Raw genomic sequence first — 16,455 nt, 5'->3', positions numbered from 1 at the left:
ATAATAAAGAAAGAACACCTGTTCGTTGTGTATATGAAAGAAGTTTTTCCTCATGTCCCTTATTTAGAACTTTTACCAACATTGTTTTTAATTTTTCCCAGAATGTCTTATAAAATTCTAATGTTAAACCATCTAGACCAGGTGATTTATTTAGCTTCATCGTGTTAATAGCTTTAGTACATTCATCTATAGTAACCTCCCCATCACAAACTTTAAAGTCATTTACATTTATCTCCCTTTCCATAATAGTATCACCTACATATGTATGCAGTAGATCTTTATCTGGAGCCGTGGTTGTATATAATATTTTATAATAGTTTTTAATCATTTCTAAAATTTGTTCTTGATTTGTTGTTATCTCGTTATTTTCATTTCTGAGTTTGTTAATAGATTTTTTGACTTGTCGCTGTTTTTCTAATCCCAGAAAATAAGAATTATTCTTTTCCCCTAGTTCTATCCATTTCTCCCTTGATCTAATTTGAGCCCCCTTTGCTTTATATTCATAAATTGTGTCTAATTGTAATTCTAATTGTTTAATATTATTTGTTAGTGTTTCATCTTCTTTTAATTGTTTATCTCTGGTTGTCATTAAGTGTTCTAATTCGCTTTCTAATTTTCTTGTTGTCTCCCTTGATAACTTCGATTTTCTTTTACAGTATAGAATAGATTCATCTCTAATTTCAATTTTTAGATTGTCCCATAAAAGACGGATATCGCTACTGTCATTATTGATTATACGATTTTCGAACTGATTAATTACCCTGTTGATTGTGTTTTTATATTCAATATCCTTTAAGATAGAATCTTTTTAATCAAATATTAGCTGACAGAAAAAACCCAGAACATTTTAAATATGGTATAATAACACCAGTTTGTTAAAAAGGAAAAGACGTCAAAATTATTGATAGCTATCGTGGTATAACGGTTTCATCTGTTCTAGGAAAACTACTTGAACATGCACTTCTGGAAAAAATTATAGATCCAATCTCGAATGTATCTTCTCAACAATTTGGTTTTACCTCTGGTCTCCCCCACCATGGCTGCTCTGCTGATATCTGAGGCACATATGAATGCAAAAAGGACGAAGGAAATTCTCTTCTTGACAGCATTGGATACTCAAAAAGCTTTCGACGTAGTCAACCACAGCATCCTTCTTGATAAACTCTTTCAAAAAGACATTCCTCCTGAGATTTGGGAAACTATATACGAATTGTACAACGAACTTACTTCAAGGGTTACTATTGAAAAGGCCAACATAGCAATAGCTTTCCAGTTCAACAGGGAGTCCGTCAAGGTGGTATCTTTTACACGCATCTTTATAAAATTTATATTGAAGACCTTTTGAGACAGTTAGAAGACTCAAATATTGGTTTATATCTAGGCACAAATTATGCAGGATGTCCTACGTGCGCAGATGATATCCTACTCCTATCTAACTCGGATGAAGAAATGCAAATCATGCTCAATGTAGTAGACTCATATTCGAAAGAACATCAAAATAATATCCACCCTGAAAAGAGTGTTCTCATTAAACAAAATGAAAATTCCACAAACTCTAGGAAATCATCCAAATGCTCCTGGTCTCTTGGGGGATAAGTCCGTTTCAGAGACAAATAAGCATTTATTTTTGGATGTGGGTAACTTTTTTTTTCAAAATTGTAAGATTAACAATTTCAACACTTAAAGGACATTAAACACTATCAAACCCCTTAATTATTACATAGATTTATACAATAACGATATGCTTCAAACTAAACAAGAGAAAAAAGAAAACCAGAGTGTCACGGATTTTCCGTTAAATTTTTAAAAATGATTCCCGGTATTAAACGGGATCTGACGGTACGGCGACATTTATATCTAACATTCTTCTATCTTTATAGATTGTTCACTGATGAGTCCTTGGCCTGTGTAGCCGTGGAAAAAATGATATTCTTTCCTTTAAATAATGTTTGAATTGGTAGCCAACAAAATATGGTCTCTTCACTATATCTAGTGTGATGTGTTGTTTATTGTTAGAAAAAAAATGCCAATATCTATGAGTAGATGGAAGGCTATATTGTTGAGCAGGTGTCAGTTTATTATAGCAATAAAGGTAGTTTTAAAATCTTCTAAAAGTTTCATTGACCTCAGGGATTCAATAAGATCGGGTATCAAATCATACATATCTTCTTTAGAGGTTTGGACTGATTTATCTATGTATTTATAAGGATTGACCTCCGAACTTGTTCTTCTAAGGTGCTTTTAATATGTTCACTATTAATATTATTTCTGCAGTTGGAAGTTACTGACATCATGCTAAAGTTACGGACATCCCTATTGGTATAAGGAAAAAAGTTACGGACAAGTTGTTTTGAAATTACGGACATCATAAGTGTTTTGTCAAATCTTGCTGTAATCGTTTATTTTGTAGTAACAAACCACGTTTTACATTGCAGAGTTTCCCTAAAAGGTTTATATGACTTTTTAATTACTGAACATTTCTTTTGTATTTATGGTATTGTAATTATATAGGAGCAAACTTCCTAACAGAAGCCAGGCGGCTCTATCTTGGGCTGTGGGTAACTTAAGTTACCCACGGCCGTTTAAGCACAGTGATAAGGCCTCACATCTAGGTATTATAAGATCATCAAAAAATGAAAATATAATAAATATAAATAAGACCGCATTAGTTTAGCACGAAGAACAACCTATTCACTTATTTCAACAGGTGTACATGGCACGAATGGCTTGAATCCAAGGATTTCCTATAGTATTTATAGAATCTACATATTACCCCGTCTGCTCTACAGTCTAGAAGTTTTACCTCTTACGAACAGCCAAATCAACAACTTGGTTAACTTCCATTTATCCTTCTTAAAAAATATTCAGGCTCTTCCAACAAGAACAGTTTCTGCTGCAGTATTCTCACTACTGGGTGGCCTCCCTATAGAGGTCGAGCTCCACAAAAGACAATTAAGCCTTCAGCATCCAATCCTAGCGTCTGAATATCAAAATCTTAGGGATATCTTGTTGCGTCAGTACCGGCTAGAAATTTGCAATGGAACTTTTCTACACAGAACAGAAAATGTCCTGCTCCAATATAGCCTACCAAGCATTGATGAGCTTCTAATATTTCTTCCAACAAAAATTAAATGGAAACAATCCGTTAGACATGCTATTAATACATTTTGGAGTGATAAATTTAGGTCTTTGAGTAGAGAAAAATCAACCCTGATTAGGCTCTGTACTGACATTATCAATATAGGAGAAATACATCCAGTTTGGAAAACAGCAACAGAAATTCCGGGGGATACAAAGAAAGCCATAACAAAAGCTAGAATACTAACTGGGACCTACCTTTTAAAAGCAACCAAAGCTAAATTTAATATAGGAAGTGCAGACCCAATTTCCCCCCTTTGCAAACTCGAGGAAGAAAACCTTCTACATTTCCTAACTAGATGTCCATCTCTGGAAGGGGTCCGTAGGACTTTTATGCCCCATTAAAACAGGCTGTTATAAATAAAATTGGGATTGATCAGTGGAAAACAAATTTTCGAAATAGGGAAACATTAAGCCAATTAATTGTTGACTGCAGAAAACTAGCGGGTTCTATACTTCCAAACGACAACATTTTTTTAAATATGGTTGAAACAATTTCTAGGAATCTGTGTGATAAATTACATCAACAGAGGTTAAGTATGATTAATGCTCTATCATAATATAAACATCCATTAATAATAACATGGAATTGAGTTTTCTTTCGATCCTTTTCAGAGCACAAAATAGTGGCGTACATAAAGAACAGTAAGAAGAGTTAGGTACATGGAGGACAGTTGAGATATATATGTACTTGGGAATACGTTGATATTAACAATAATATACGTAATATACAGACAATTGCTGTATCAAAGTGGTAGCTGAAGCCTGTTAGAATATAGAGACATATTTAATAGTGTCAGACCACGGTTTTACTAATGTCATAAAGTGAATCAGTGTCATTTTAGATTTTAGACAATTTTTAACGAAGTATCGAAGTGCATAACTTTTATTATCGTATACTTGTATGAAATATTACTAAAATTTTACAGTTCAATAACATTTAAAATATTAAAAGGCTATTAAAGGTTTGCTAGGCTTATTGAACAGATTTCTCAGAATTTCATCAGCGGGCTGATAAAGGGACCTTTATTGACTGCTTCCGGAATGTTATCACATGCCTTTCCGTTCATTTCCGTGACGTTTATCACAAGCAACTTCGTGCATTTCCGGAAATTTGTTCGAAAACGACAAAACAGTGCGGAAAACCGCAAGTGATTTAATACTTTTCACAAAATAGTTGAGGAGCAAATATATGTTGTGACAAGATAAATATAAATGCTTGTAATATCAATAAAAAACAATTAAATTAAAAAACTTTCAATCAATAGTTCTTGTCTGTATTTCTTCTGCTGAAGTATATGATAAAAAGATCATTACATGTCATTTTTCATATCAGACCCTTTATCGGCCATCGTTCATGATATCATCCCTCGAGCCTGCGGCTCTTGGGCCGATATCATGACCTAGCGCCGATAAAGGGTCTGATATGAAAAATGCCATGTAATAATATATACTTATCATATACTTAGACTAAATAACATATACATTTTACCGTATGATAATAGCATTACATTGACGTAGATTTCATATTTTCGAATTGGTGCTTAGCGGGCTGATATGAAAAGTTTATCACATGCTTCGATTGTTATCACATGCCTTTCCGTAACGTTATCACATGGCATTCCGGTGATACTCGGCCAATTCCGGAAAATACACTTCAATGCTACGTTTTCAGTGAAAGAACATTACAAAGTAGTGTACACAACAATTATAATGGAAAGTATATCGTGTGAAATAATTAAAATAATTAAAAAAAACCAAATTATTAAATGAATGCATTTTTTATTTTTTTCTGAAACATAATAGTAGAAAATTGATTTTCCAAACAATGTTCATAATTATGTATATTGTTGAATTATTTTTTTTCTCTCTCTGTTGAGGCATATGATAGAAAAAGTTCATATTGAATGTATCAAATATTGGGTCCGACCTCCGTGAACGTTTTTACTCTTTAAAGTTCGGGAACCACGTAAAAGGATCAATACATTAATCTGTTATTTTTCTTTACGGTTGAAGAATATGATAAAAAGATCATAACATGTCATTTTTCATATCGCATGTATTATCAGCCCTCGGTCAATATCAGCCCTCGAGCCATGCGGCTCTTGGGCTGATATTAAACCTAGGTCTGATAATACATGCGATATGAAAAATGCCATGTAATAAGTATAGATTATTACATGGCATTTTTCATATCAAACCCTTTATCGGCCCAAGGTTGTGATATCAGCACAAGAGCCACAGGCTCGAGGGCTGATATCACGAACGAGGGCCGATAAAGGGTCTGATATGAAAAATGACATGTAATTGTCTTTTTATCATAAACTTCAGCAGAAGATATACAGACAAGAACTATTAAAATTTAATTTTGTTTGTCTTTGCAATTTCGGAAAATATTTACAGACAACCAAAACACATTCATTACTTTATTTGTTTTATTGACATAACAAGCATTTTATTTGTTTTGTCACAACAATTATCATGTTCTCCAATAATATTGTCACCTCATTTAATATGTCTTTCAAAACATGTTTAACTTTTCCGCGCTCTGTTGTCGTTTTCAATCAAATTTCCGGAAATGCACGAAGTTCCATTTGATAAACGTCACGGAAGTTAACGGAAAGGCATGTGATAACATTCCGGAAGCAGTCAATAAAGGTACCTTTATCAGCCCGTTTCAATTCAATTTCCTATGGCAATTTTTAGGAATCTGGTCAATAAACAAAGAAATCCTTTCATAGCCTTTTGATATTTTCAAATGTTATTGAACTGTAAAATTTTAGTAATATTTTATACAAGTATATGATAATCTGATAATATCGTCCGTGTAAAATAAGCCCATCGCCTTTTACATTTTTAATATATGCATTGCGTTTTATACTGTGGAAAAACAAAGTGATTTTAACTGTATAAGTCCGTGTAATATAAGCCCATTGTGTATAATCAAGAAATTGATGTGCTCCTAACCACAGGAGGAAGTTACTGAAAGAAGAAGACAAGAATCAAAATTAAAAAAAAAATTGAGACATCATACACCTAATCGCTATTTATTCCATTCCGGATAAGTTCTAAAATTACACAACTCTTTCATCTAGTTGAAGCTATCTGGGACCCTGTTTAAACAATTCTTTTTAATGAGACCTGTTTTAACTACCGTCATGACCGTAAATACTTCAAACAAAATATTTTTTTACTTCAATTTTAATTTCGAAAAAAGTGGATCATACTATATCAAAGTTTCTTGATGATCACTTTCTAAAGTTTTTCCTCCCTCAGCTCACTGTAATGACCTCCATTTCGGCCCGCGTGACCTAAACAGGAAGTTGTATAAATGACTGTTTTTTCCAGGAATGGACTAAATAGCGATAAGGTGTATAGACTCATCATATGTGATCATATGTAGGTAAACTAATGGACCAGGAGAAAAAGGATTAAGATGTAATCGATAATAATCATACATATGATTCTACATCTACATTCTACGTTGATCTGTCAAACTTGACCAACACTCAACGCTTCCGGTGGGCGCAAGAAAAAGAGTAATGATTTTGTAAGATAACCAAAGAACATACAAGCGAGTTTATAAAAAAAATAAAAATAATAATAAAGCAATGTATAAAAAAGGGGGGTTCCCATTTGCTTTTCGTTCATCTGGCCTGAACCAATCCAGCTTCCGTGGCGGTACCAGGGAAAATAATCCCCGCCGGCACAGCTCCAGTCCATCATTTGACTTACTTGGCACTGAAATGGGGGACTGCACAAACTAGATAGTAAGTGTTGAAAGCTCCCTCTTGAAAGATACCAAGGAGGGAGCCTCAGCTATATAGTTGCTGGTAGTGAGTTCCAAACTGTCACTTTTTTTGCGAAAAAACTGTATTTGTAGTCATTAGTCTTGGTTGAAAATTGACGGAACTTCTTGGTATGTGATGATCTTGTTCTCGATGACATTGGTGTTAAGTACGTGTCGCATGGTATTTCCACAAGATCATTAACCACTTTGTAGAGTAATGTAAGCTGTATTTTTACTCTTCTGTTTTCCAATGATCAGTCCCAAGTCTAGTTCTTTTAACATGCTGCCCACACTACTGGTGTTCCAATAGCGGTTGGTGGCATAACGGGCTGCTCGACGCTGGACCATTTCAACCTTTTTTACTTGCTCTTTTTGGTATGGATTCCATACTGTTGCGCAGTAGTCTAAGTTGGATCTGGGTATTGCAATTAACATATGCATTTATCTTGGTTTCGCTGTTGGATGTTCATAGGTTGTGTTTTAGGAATCCTGCTGTTCGCTTTTTTTAGTTACTCTATTGATGTGTTGTTTCCAGGACAGTTCTGATTCAATGTCGACTCCAAGGTATTTGGTACTTTTTTTTTTATCTTTCAAGCACTTGTCCCTGAAGCGTGTATGAGTGTATTATTGGTAAACGTGATCTAGTGGTAGATTGTACACTACACTTCTGTGGTTGAAAGTCCATGCCCCAGGTTTTTTCCCATTCTGCAAGTTTGTAAAGATCTTCTTGTAGTACATTAGTCATTGTTAGTATCAGCAGTAGATGTTATCGTTCTGTATACTATACAATCGTCTGCAAATAGTCGTGTGTTGGATTTTATAATGTCAGGTATGTCGTTGATGAATAGGAGGAATAGTAACGGTCTAAGTACAGTCCCTTGTGGGAATCCGCTGACCACAGGAACTTTCTTTGAAGATTCTCCCTCAACGATGACTTGTTGGGTACGTTTGGCTAGGAACGTTTGAATCCACTTGTGTATTTGTCCTGAAACTTCATAATGCTGTAGTTTTTTTAGCCGCCGTTTATGTGGGACACGATCAAAGGCCTTAGAAAAGTCAAGGATAACCATATCAATCTGCTCTTCTCTGTCTAAAGCTGATGTAAGCTCATGACAAAGCGTGATGAGTTGGGTTTCACAGCTTCGTCTTGCTCTAAAACCATGCTGACAGTTGGTAAGTATTTTGTGATTGTCTAGATGTTTCAGGGTGTTACTGACAATGATGTGTTCCAGGAATCTACAACATAGACAGGTGAGTGAGACGGGTCTATAGTTGCTAGCATCATATCTGCTTCCTTTCCTAAATATTGCTGTTACGTTTGCTTGTAACGTTTCCAATCTTCTGTCACTGTACCGGATCGAATACTGGCATTAAATACAATGTATAAAAGGTCGTCAGCACATTCATTCCCTTAAGATTCTATCTGGTATTTTATCAGGGCCGCATGCTTTACTTGGGTTGTATCTGTTCAATAGCTTTCTAACGCCTTCTGTTGTGACTGTAATCTCTGGCATTTGTGGATATTGTTCACCTGATGGCTTTGGTATGTCGTCGCTATTTTCCTTCGTAAAGACTGATTGGTATTGTCTGTTCAAGATTTTAGCTTTGTCTATTGCGGTATTAAATAATCGTCCATTGTCTTTTAGAGGGACGATCCCAACAGTTGTCCTTTTTCAGTGATTTAATATAACTCCAAAAGCATTTCTGATTGCTGGGTTGTTCCTGGTGTTCATCTCCTACTTCTATGATGTTATTTATGTAGTTCCAGTAGGAGTTACGCTGTTTCTTTTGTACCATTTTTTTGCTCCCTTTGTACTTCCTTATATCAGATGCTTGTTCCGTTTTCTTCATTCGTTTAAATAACTTGTTTCTCCTTCTTAATCCGGCTTGTTACCTCCGATTGTCTTTTTTGGTATATGCTTCTCCATTAGATTTATAAGTTTTGTTTTGAATTTTGTCCAAATTATTTCCACTGGTTGGTTATTACTAATGAACTGTTATTGGTGAAAGAAAAATAAATCAAGTATGTTCTCGCATGTTTCTGTAATTCTTGTGGGTTCAGTACAATGAATAAAATTTAAGGTGGATGGTCACCTTATATTTCTTGCCGAAATGTAGATTTTACCAAATAAAAATAATTATAAGGAGGTGTGGAATGTTTGCCAATGCGGAGACAACTATCAACCAAAGTTAAAATGAAGTGGATGAAAGCAATGACAGGCAACCGTATGGCCTCGACAATGACAAAACCCCATGCTTCTTATCCAAATATGATAACAAAAAAATGTTATTCTTTTAATCTCAGCCTTTTCAATGATCCCCATTAGTCTTCTAGTTATCTGAGCAGTTTAATTTGACATCCATGGCCCCTTGGTGTTTTTATTAGATAGGGTTGTAAAAGCGTTGACCGTGCGCACATTTTAAGAAATGTACTTCGGTCAACACTTTTACACCCCAATGAAGTTACAAAAAGAAGCATTCAATTCTTAAATAAAAAGTCAGACAACTAAAAACTTTTTACCGGCGGTAATTGTATCATTCTTTGTATATGCAGCTTTGTCATTTAAGCTTTTTCGAGCCTACTCTATCTTTGAAAACATGTATCAACAGACAAGCGGAGGTACAGACAATCTCCGATTCACTCTCCCTGACAATTGTTACTGGTATGCCGTCAGGACCTGTTGCCTATTTGATGTTGACCTTATCGCAAATCTATCATTTTTATCTGACAACACAGTCTTTGAAAACTGAAGTTCAAATCTGATATAACATTTACTGCAATATTGTTCTTTATCTCCAAAATACAAGATGAATGTGACACTACGTTTTGATTTTTCCTGAACTTTACTATTGATATTGATATGAATATATCTTTTCAAAGCTCTGATAGGGGCAATGCAGAATATTTACTGACCACGTGGCTATCGCCAAAAGAGTAAAAAATTTAAATTCAGTGGTATAATAAATTCCGCCTTGTTATATATAAGGAACGTTGTGTAACGCTCAGTGCATGGTAAACACCGTGTGCAATGTCACTCATAATGATATACAGTAGCGGACCCAGAGCTTTCCATAAACATAAAGGGGAAGAAGAAGAAGAAGAAGAAGAAGAAGAAGAAGAAGAAGAAGAAGAAGAAGAAGAAGAAGAAGAAGAAGAAAGAAAGAAGAAGAAGAAGAAGAAGAAGAAGAAGAAGAAGAAGAAGAAGAAGAAGAAGAAGAAGAAGAAGAAGAAGAAGAAGAAGAAGAAGAAGAAGAAGAAGAAGAAGAAGAAGAAGAAGAGGAAGAAGAAGAAGAAGAAGAAGAAGAAGAGGAAGAAGAAGAAGAGGAAGAAGAAGAAGAGGAAGAAGAAGAAGAAGAAGAAGAAGAAGAAGAAGAAGAAGAAGAAGAAGAAGAAGAAGAAGAAGAAGAAGAAGAAGAAGAAGAAGAAGAAGAAGAAGAAGAAGAAGAAGAAGAAGAAGAAGAAGAAGAAGAAGAAGAAGAAGAAGAAGAAGAAGAAGAAGAAGAAGAAGAAGAAGAAGAAGAAGAAGAAGAAGAAGAAGAAGAAGAAGAAGAAGAAGAAGAAGAAGAAGAAGAAGAAGAAGAAGAAGAAGAAGAAGAAGAAGAAGAAGAAGAAGAAGAAGAAGAAGAAGAAGAAGAAGAAGAAGAAGAAGAAGAAGAAGAAGAAGAAGATAGTCACAGACACAAATAAGAAACAACAGTTTTCACATATTAGTATATATATAAAACCTTTGTCTCAGGCACACCTCTAGAAAGTAACAAAAACGAATACTGTGAGAAGGCTAAATATATCTAGCTGAACTGCAAGAGGCCCCAAGGGACGATGCTATATGGCATAGTGGGTGAATATAAAAATGTGCATCGGGACATTAATGATATGGTAAGATATGGTAAGTTGCACATAACTGGTATGTCATCCTCGTGCCTGGTGCAGAGGAGTCAGTTCTATTTAAAGTGATACAACTGCAAGAGGCACCAAGGAACAATGCTAATTGACATGTCAACGTGCACAAATTACGAAAAAGATAAACTATTACCAGTTTGATAAAAAAATATCACAAACAAAAAGGTAATAGAACTTGTACGATGTGTCCTGTACCCCACCATGCCAACCTCGTGCCTAGTGCAGAAAGCATGATTTAAACATTTATCTTTTAAGTTATATTTTATCTTCATCAATTAACTCACAGACAGATATCAAGATTCTCTACATGAAGAAGCCATATCAGTTTTTGGCTAGGAATCAGATGCTTAAGGTTTTGGCATAGTGAGTTAATAGTGGAATTTAAATAATTTCTCTTATCTTGAGATGATGTACACGAGAATAAAAAAATGTTTTTCATCATCAAGTTCATTTGAGGTGCACTTGAGACATATTCTGTCTTGTAAGACAGTAAGCGACCTTGTTCAATTCTTAGTCTGTGAGAAGAAATACGCAATCGAGTGAAATTTCTCCTCTACTCAGGTGATTGTAATAAAGTAAGATATCTTTCAAGACCAAAATGAGTCTTAAAAGTGCTATGGCTACAAAGCTTCCCATCAGCACAATTGTGCATTTGGTTTCTCCACTGTATTTCATAGTGCTCATACAAAAACTTTTTAATTAAAATTTTGAATCTAAAGTTGCTTGCAAAGGTTAGACTGTCAACCCTATTAATTTTTTTTGCAAATAGTTTAAAGATCCATACCAAGAGGAAATTTTTGATTCAAATAATAGCTTTGACTCTAAATATGCATCTTTTAGTAAGGGAAAGGATGAACCCAAATTTTCAAGCCGGTGCCAGTATCTGATCATAGATTTGGTGATATCAAAATGTAAAGGAAATCGCCCAAGTTCTGAAAGAGTGGCAAGGTTTGTTGCTCTTTTCCCCAAACCTATTAATAATTTACAAAATGTCATATGTAATCTTTCTGAAAGAAGTTTAGGACAGGCTTGATCAACTGTAGAAGTCTGAGAATTTAATTCTTTTTGAAGGGATTTAAAAAGCCCCAAATTTCAACTATACAAACGAATGGGTTTAATTGTATGATCAAATACATGGAGGCTGTTTTTAACATTTGGATTCAGTGATAAGAAGTCCATTCGTAGCTTGTAGTATGCTTTCAATGCCTTATTGTACAATTCCTTCCGATCAAAGGAAAAAGATCCCGATGCACTAAATGTTATACCTAAATATTTACAATGTTGAACACAATCTATCAACATGTCATTAAAATATAAATTATGTTTTGTATGCCTGCCTGCTTTGTTAAATACCATCACCTTAGTTTTTTTTAGATTAATTTTCATACACCAATCTTTACAATAATTATTTAATTGATCAAGTTTACACTGAAGCCCCTTTTCCGAGGAAGAAAAAATGACAATATCGTCAGCATATAATAAACAATGAACTGGCTTTGAGTTAAACAAGACTGGATTAGGTGACTTTTCTAGATAATCAGGGAGATCATTTATAAATATTTTAAACAAATTAGGACTCAAAATATCTCCCTGTTTCACTCCCACCTTAGTTGGAAAAAGGTCTGTTACTATCGTAACTCTATTCTTCAATCGAATACACGATTTACTCTGGGCATACATACTCTTAATTATATTATAAAAATTTGTACCCAACCCAATGTTTAATAACTTGAGTTTTATGGTGAATGACCGTGTCACAGGCCTTCTGGAAATCAACAAAACAGGCAAACACTCTACCTTCTTTAGTATGACAGTACTTATCAACAATGGTCTTAAGTATGAACATATGGTCAGATGGTCGTGTTTTCCTTGTGAAGCCAATTTGGCTATCTTTAATGATCTGATATTTATCTAAAAATTTGCAAAGACGGGTGTCAAGAATTTTATTAAAAATCTTCCCCAAAGCATCAATAATAGTTATTCCTCTATAATTATTGGGTTCAGATGCATCATTCCCTTTATGAATTGGGAATATGTAGCCAATAGTCCAGGGTTCTGGGTATTTTCCATAAGAGAGGCAATTATTATTTTTTTTTAGTAAACAATTGACTTGGGACAGGCGCAAAAATGCGGCGGGGTTAAACATGTGTATGAGATCTCAACCCTCCCCCTATACCTCTAGCCAATGTAGTGAATAAAGTGAATATAAAAGAACGATTTTAAGAGAATGCGTGAATGAGACAGGATCCCATAGACTCAGAAACTAAAACCTTCTACTTTAAATTGTAATCAAAGGGACAGAAATAATTCTGCTCTCATAATCGGAAGTTTTTTTTTTCAAAAGCATATGTTTCCTTTGCAAATATTCAGTAAAATTAATGGATGTAATAAAAGAATCTCAATTTCATTTGAATGATCATTACGTTATAAAAAAAAACCTTCAAGAGACACTAAAAATCACTTTCGTTTTGTTTTAATTTTGAAATTGTTAATATAGTTTAACTTATTTGTGTAACACCTGCTTTCTGGTCGACAGTAACTTAACAAGTGCCCTTTACGGGAATTCCAAAATCCTGATTCAAGCTGATACGGGAATTCCAAAATTCTTATTCAAGCTGCGAGCGTAGTCTATGGCCATGCCAAATATGACAATGAGCTACAGGCTGCAACACCCACATACCCACACAAATAATTGATTGAACTAAACTAGATTATTGAAAATATAATTTTTTTTATAATCTCTATTAATTTTGAAATTGTAATCAATTCAGTACATAACACAATTTAAACTTAATCTTTTTACTAGGCATTGTGTTTGCGGCGCGGTACATACCTTGCTAATTTTGAGACTCTGGAAAAAGCCATGTTGATGAAATATGAACTGCAACAAATGAAAACAGGTATATTCATCATTAAAGTTATAATGTTTTTGTTCCATGATAAAACTAAGGAGATGCGGGATGATTGCACATGAAATATTTATTTACAATGATGTTAACATTTGTATTGTACCATACGTCATGAAACAATGAACAAAATAAATGCTTTAAAATAACTATAAAATGTCTATTTGACAAATTGTGAAACAATCGTAAACAAAAACAAGCACACGCCAGATTTACATGACCAATGAACGAAAAACGAAATGCCAAACAAAAACTAACCCCCAATCCCTGATTGACAGGATCTTGATTTGAAACAGACCTATTCAGAATTTGACTGGACTATATCAGTCCTCAACCCTGCCCCTTACCTTAGACATTTGCATTGGATTGCATTCCTCCGTGTGTACATATAAGTGCGCAAATAATCTTGGTTTCTTTAGAAAGAATCAAATCATGTATAGTGTGGCTAAAAATATGATTGCAAGTTGATTATCTGGTTACAAATAAAGACATGCCGTTGTACTTAACACATGAAGAATTTTCCATCAAACATCACTGTTCAAACAATATTTTATTAATTTCGAGTTTAAGCTAAATATAGATTAGGCATATATATATGTATGAGCCATTTTTTATTTCATGCTCATGTCAATTGTTGAATAATAATTTTACAATTCACGTAAAGGCTATACAGTAAAACCTGGCTAAAACCGAACTTCTTCAGGACTTAAGATTGTGTCGGTTTGACCGATGTATTGGTTTTATCTGGTTCACAACGCATACAATTTTATATGACGGTGCTTACAAACATGTTTGGTTTATACAGGTTTTCGGTTTATGCAGGATTCGGTTTAGCCCGGTTTCACTGTATATCTAACTGACAATGCAATTCATCGTAGCAATGGTAGATTTAAAAGTATATATAAAACTAACACGTGTCTTTTTACTAAAGGTTTACACTTCCATGTTGGAGGGCGGAACATAAACAGATACATCCCTGGTGGAGACTGGAGGTGGATACAAAACGGCAAAATGAACAAGATGACATACAAAGCTTTTTGTACTAGACAACCTGATGGATCAAATGCAGCACCACAAGACTGTATGATGTTTTATGCAGGGGAAAGATATATCCTTCACGATGTATACTGTGACCACCCTTCATGGGGAAGTGGATATATTTGTGAAAAATGATAGTATTAAATATATTTTAATGATTGCTATTTTGTTGTTATTGCAAACATACAGTTTTTCGAAAATACACGAGAGGATGCACAATCATTTCTCGGATAGTTAACAATACTGGTCATTAGTTTAAACATATTTATTTATAGTGGATTGGGAAACAAGTTTTACAACTTATATTAATCCCGTTCAACTTTGCGGGTGCGAGTGCTGCCTTGTAGCGGCATTAGCCTACTCTTTTTCGAAATCTACAAGGCTGTCTTTAACGTGCAAGAGATATGGCTCTCTCTTAACACGGGCCAGCCATTTATCGTCCCCGTCCGACTGACTATCATCGTTTCCTCAAGACCATACTCGCAAATGGTGTCAAGGCAGAGCCGAAAATTGAGTTCCTGAAATTTCCATCCCAAACGGGAATCGAACCAGGAACCTTTGTGTTAGTAGTCCGATGCACTAACCACTACACCACGGCTCACTGCATGGTCATGTTGTTATGCTTTTCATTTATGATCCTCGTTTATCTCCTTGATACATTTCAAATAATTTGTCATATTTATACTATATCTTTCTACAACATCATATTCAATGATTGTATTTGTAGATCCAATATATGCCGGACAATAGTACTGTGGTATATCTAGCATACAGCGTTATTATTTGATGACATTCGTGCTTATGATAACACCCTTACCTTTGTTTAAAAGTGCATAAATTGCTTTCAATACACCTTATCGCTATGTATTCCATTGATGATAAGTTCTTAAATTACACCCAGTTGAAGCTATCTGGGACCCTGTGTAAACAATGCACCATGCATGATACTTATAATGAGACATGTTTAAACTACTGTAAGTACTTCAAACAAAATATTTTTTTACTTCAATGTTAATTTCCAAAAAGTGGATCATACTCTATCAAAGTTTCTTAATGGTCGCTTTCTAAAGTTTTCCTCCCTCAGCTTACTACTAATGACCTCCATTTTTGGCGGCATGACCCAAACAGGAAGTTGTGTTAATAACTGTTTTTCCCGGATAAGACTAAATAGTGATAAGGTGTATCACAGTTGTGTATTGGTCATATTTCAAATAATTTCAAAGATATTTTAAGCATGATGTCAATATGACATGATATTGAGTTGATTATGATAATCTTCAAAACTAGCCCCTTAAACCATGATATGAAAGAGGACACATTTGGCTGAAAATAATCGTTTAGAATTTAAGTTGATCTTGTCCCACAAAGACTTCACGACAAACACATGCTTTATTGTTAGCAAAATAATAATCCAATTTCAGAGATAATAAAACAAACCTGAAGATTTGCCAATATTTTTTTTACATACACAGCACAGAAGACGGCTTACTTACACCGAGTACACAACATAAAGTTGACAGTACTTTGTTTTAATCTGAATAAGAAAAATTGTCCACAACTTTCTTTCAACATCAAATCAGCTCTAATGTCTAAGCGCTAATTGACTTGAAACTTATACCAAATTATACGTTTTCTTTCATTTGAAATTATGAAGACAAATATCTACATTCAGATACAGCAAA

At 34.4% G+C, this 16,455-nt stretch overlaps 1 protein-coding gene across 1 annotated transcript in view; it reads left to right on the top strand.

Moving 5' to 3' along the window:
• Positions 1-14,908, top strand: part of LOC134694929 (uncharacterized) — a 109,776-nt gene extending 94,868 nt beyond the window's left edge. Inside the window, exons 3-4 of the mRNA XM_063556036.1 lie at positions 13,636-13,729; positions 14,667-14,908. Coding sequence (XP_063412106.1) covers positions 13,636-13,729; positions 14,667-14,908 — 336 coding nt within the window. The remainder of the gene's footprint in view (positions 1-13,635; positions 13,730-14,666) is intronic.
• Positions 14,909-16,455: the final 1,547 nt, after the last annotated feature.

This window comes from Mytilus trossulus, chromosome 13 (genome assembly GCF_036588685.1).
Source record: "Mytilus trossulus isolate FHL-02 chromosome 13, PNRI_Mtr1.1.1.hap1, whole genome shotgun sequence".
NCBI classification, from domain to species: Eukaryota; Metazoa; Mollusca; class Bivalvia; order Mytilida; family Mytilidae; genus Mytilus; species Mytilus trossulus.
The sequence above is the reverse complement of the archived record's forward strand: the minus strand, read 5'-3'. Positions and strand labels throughout refer to the sequence as shown.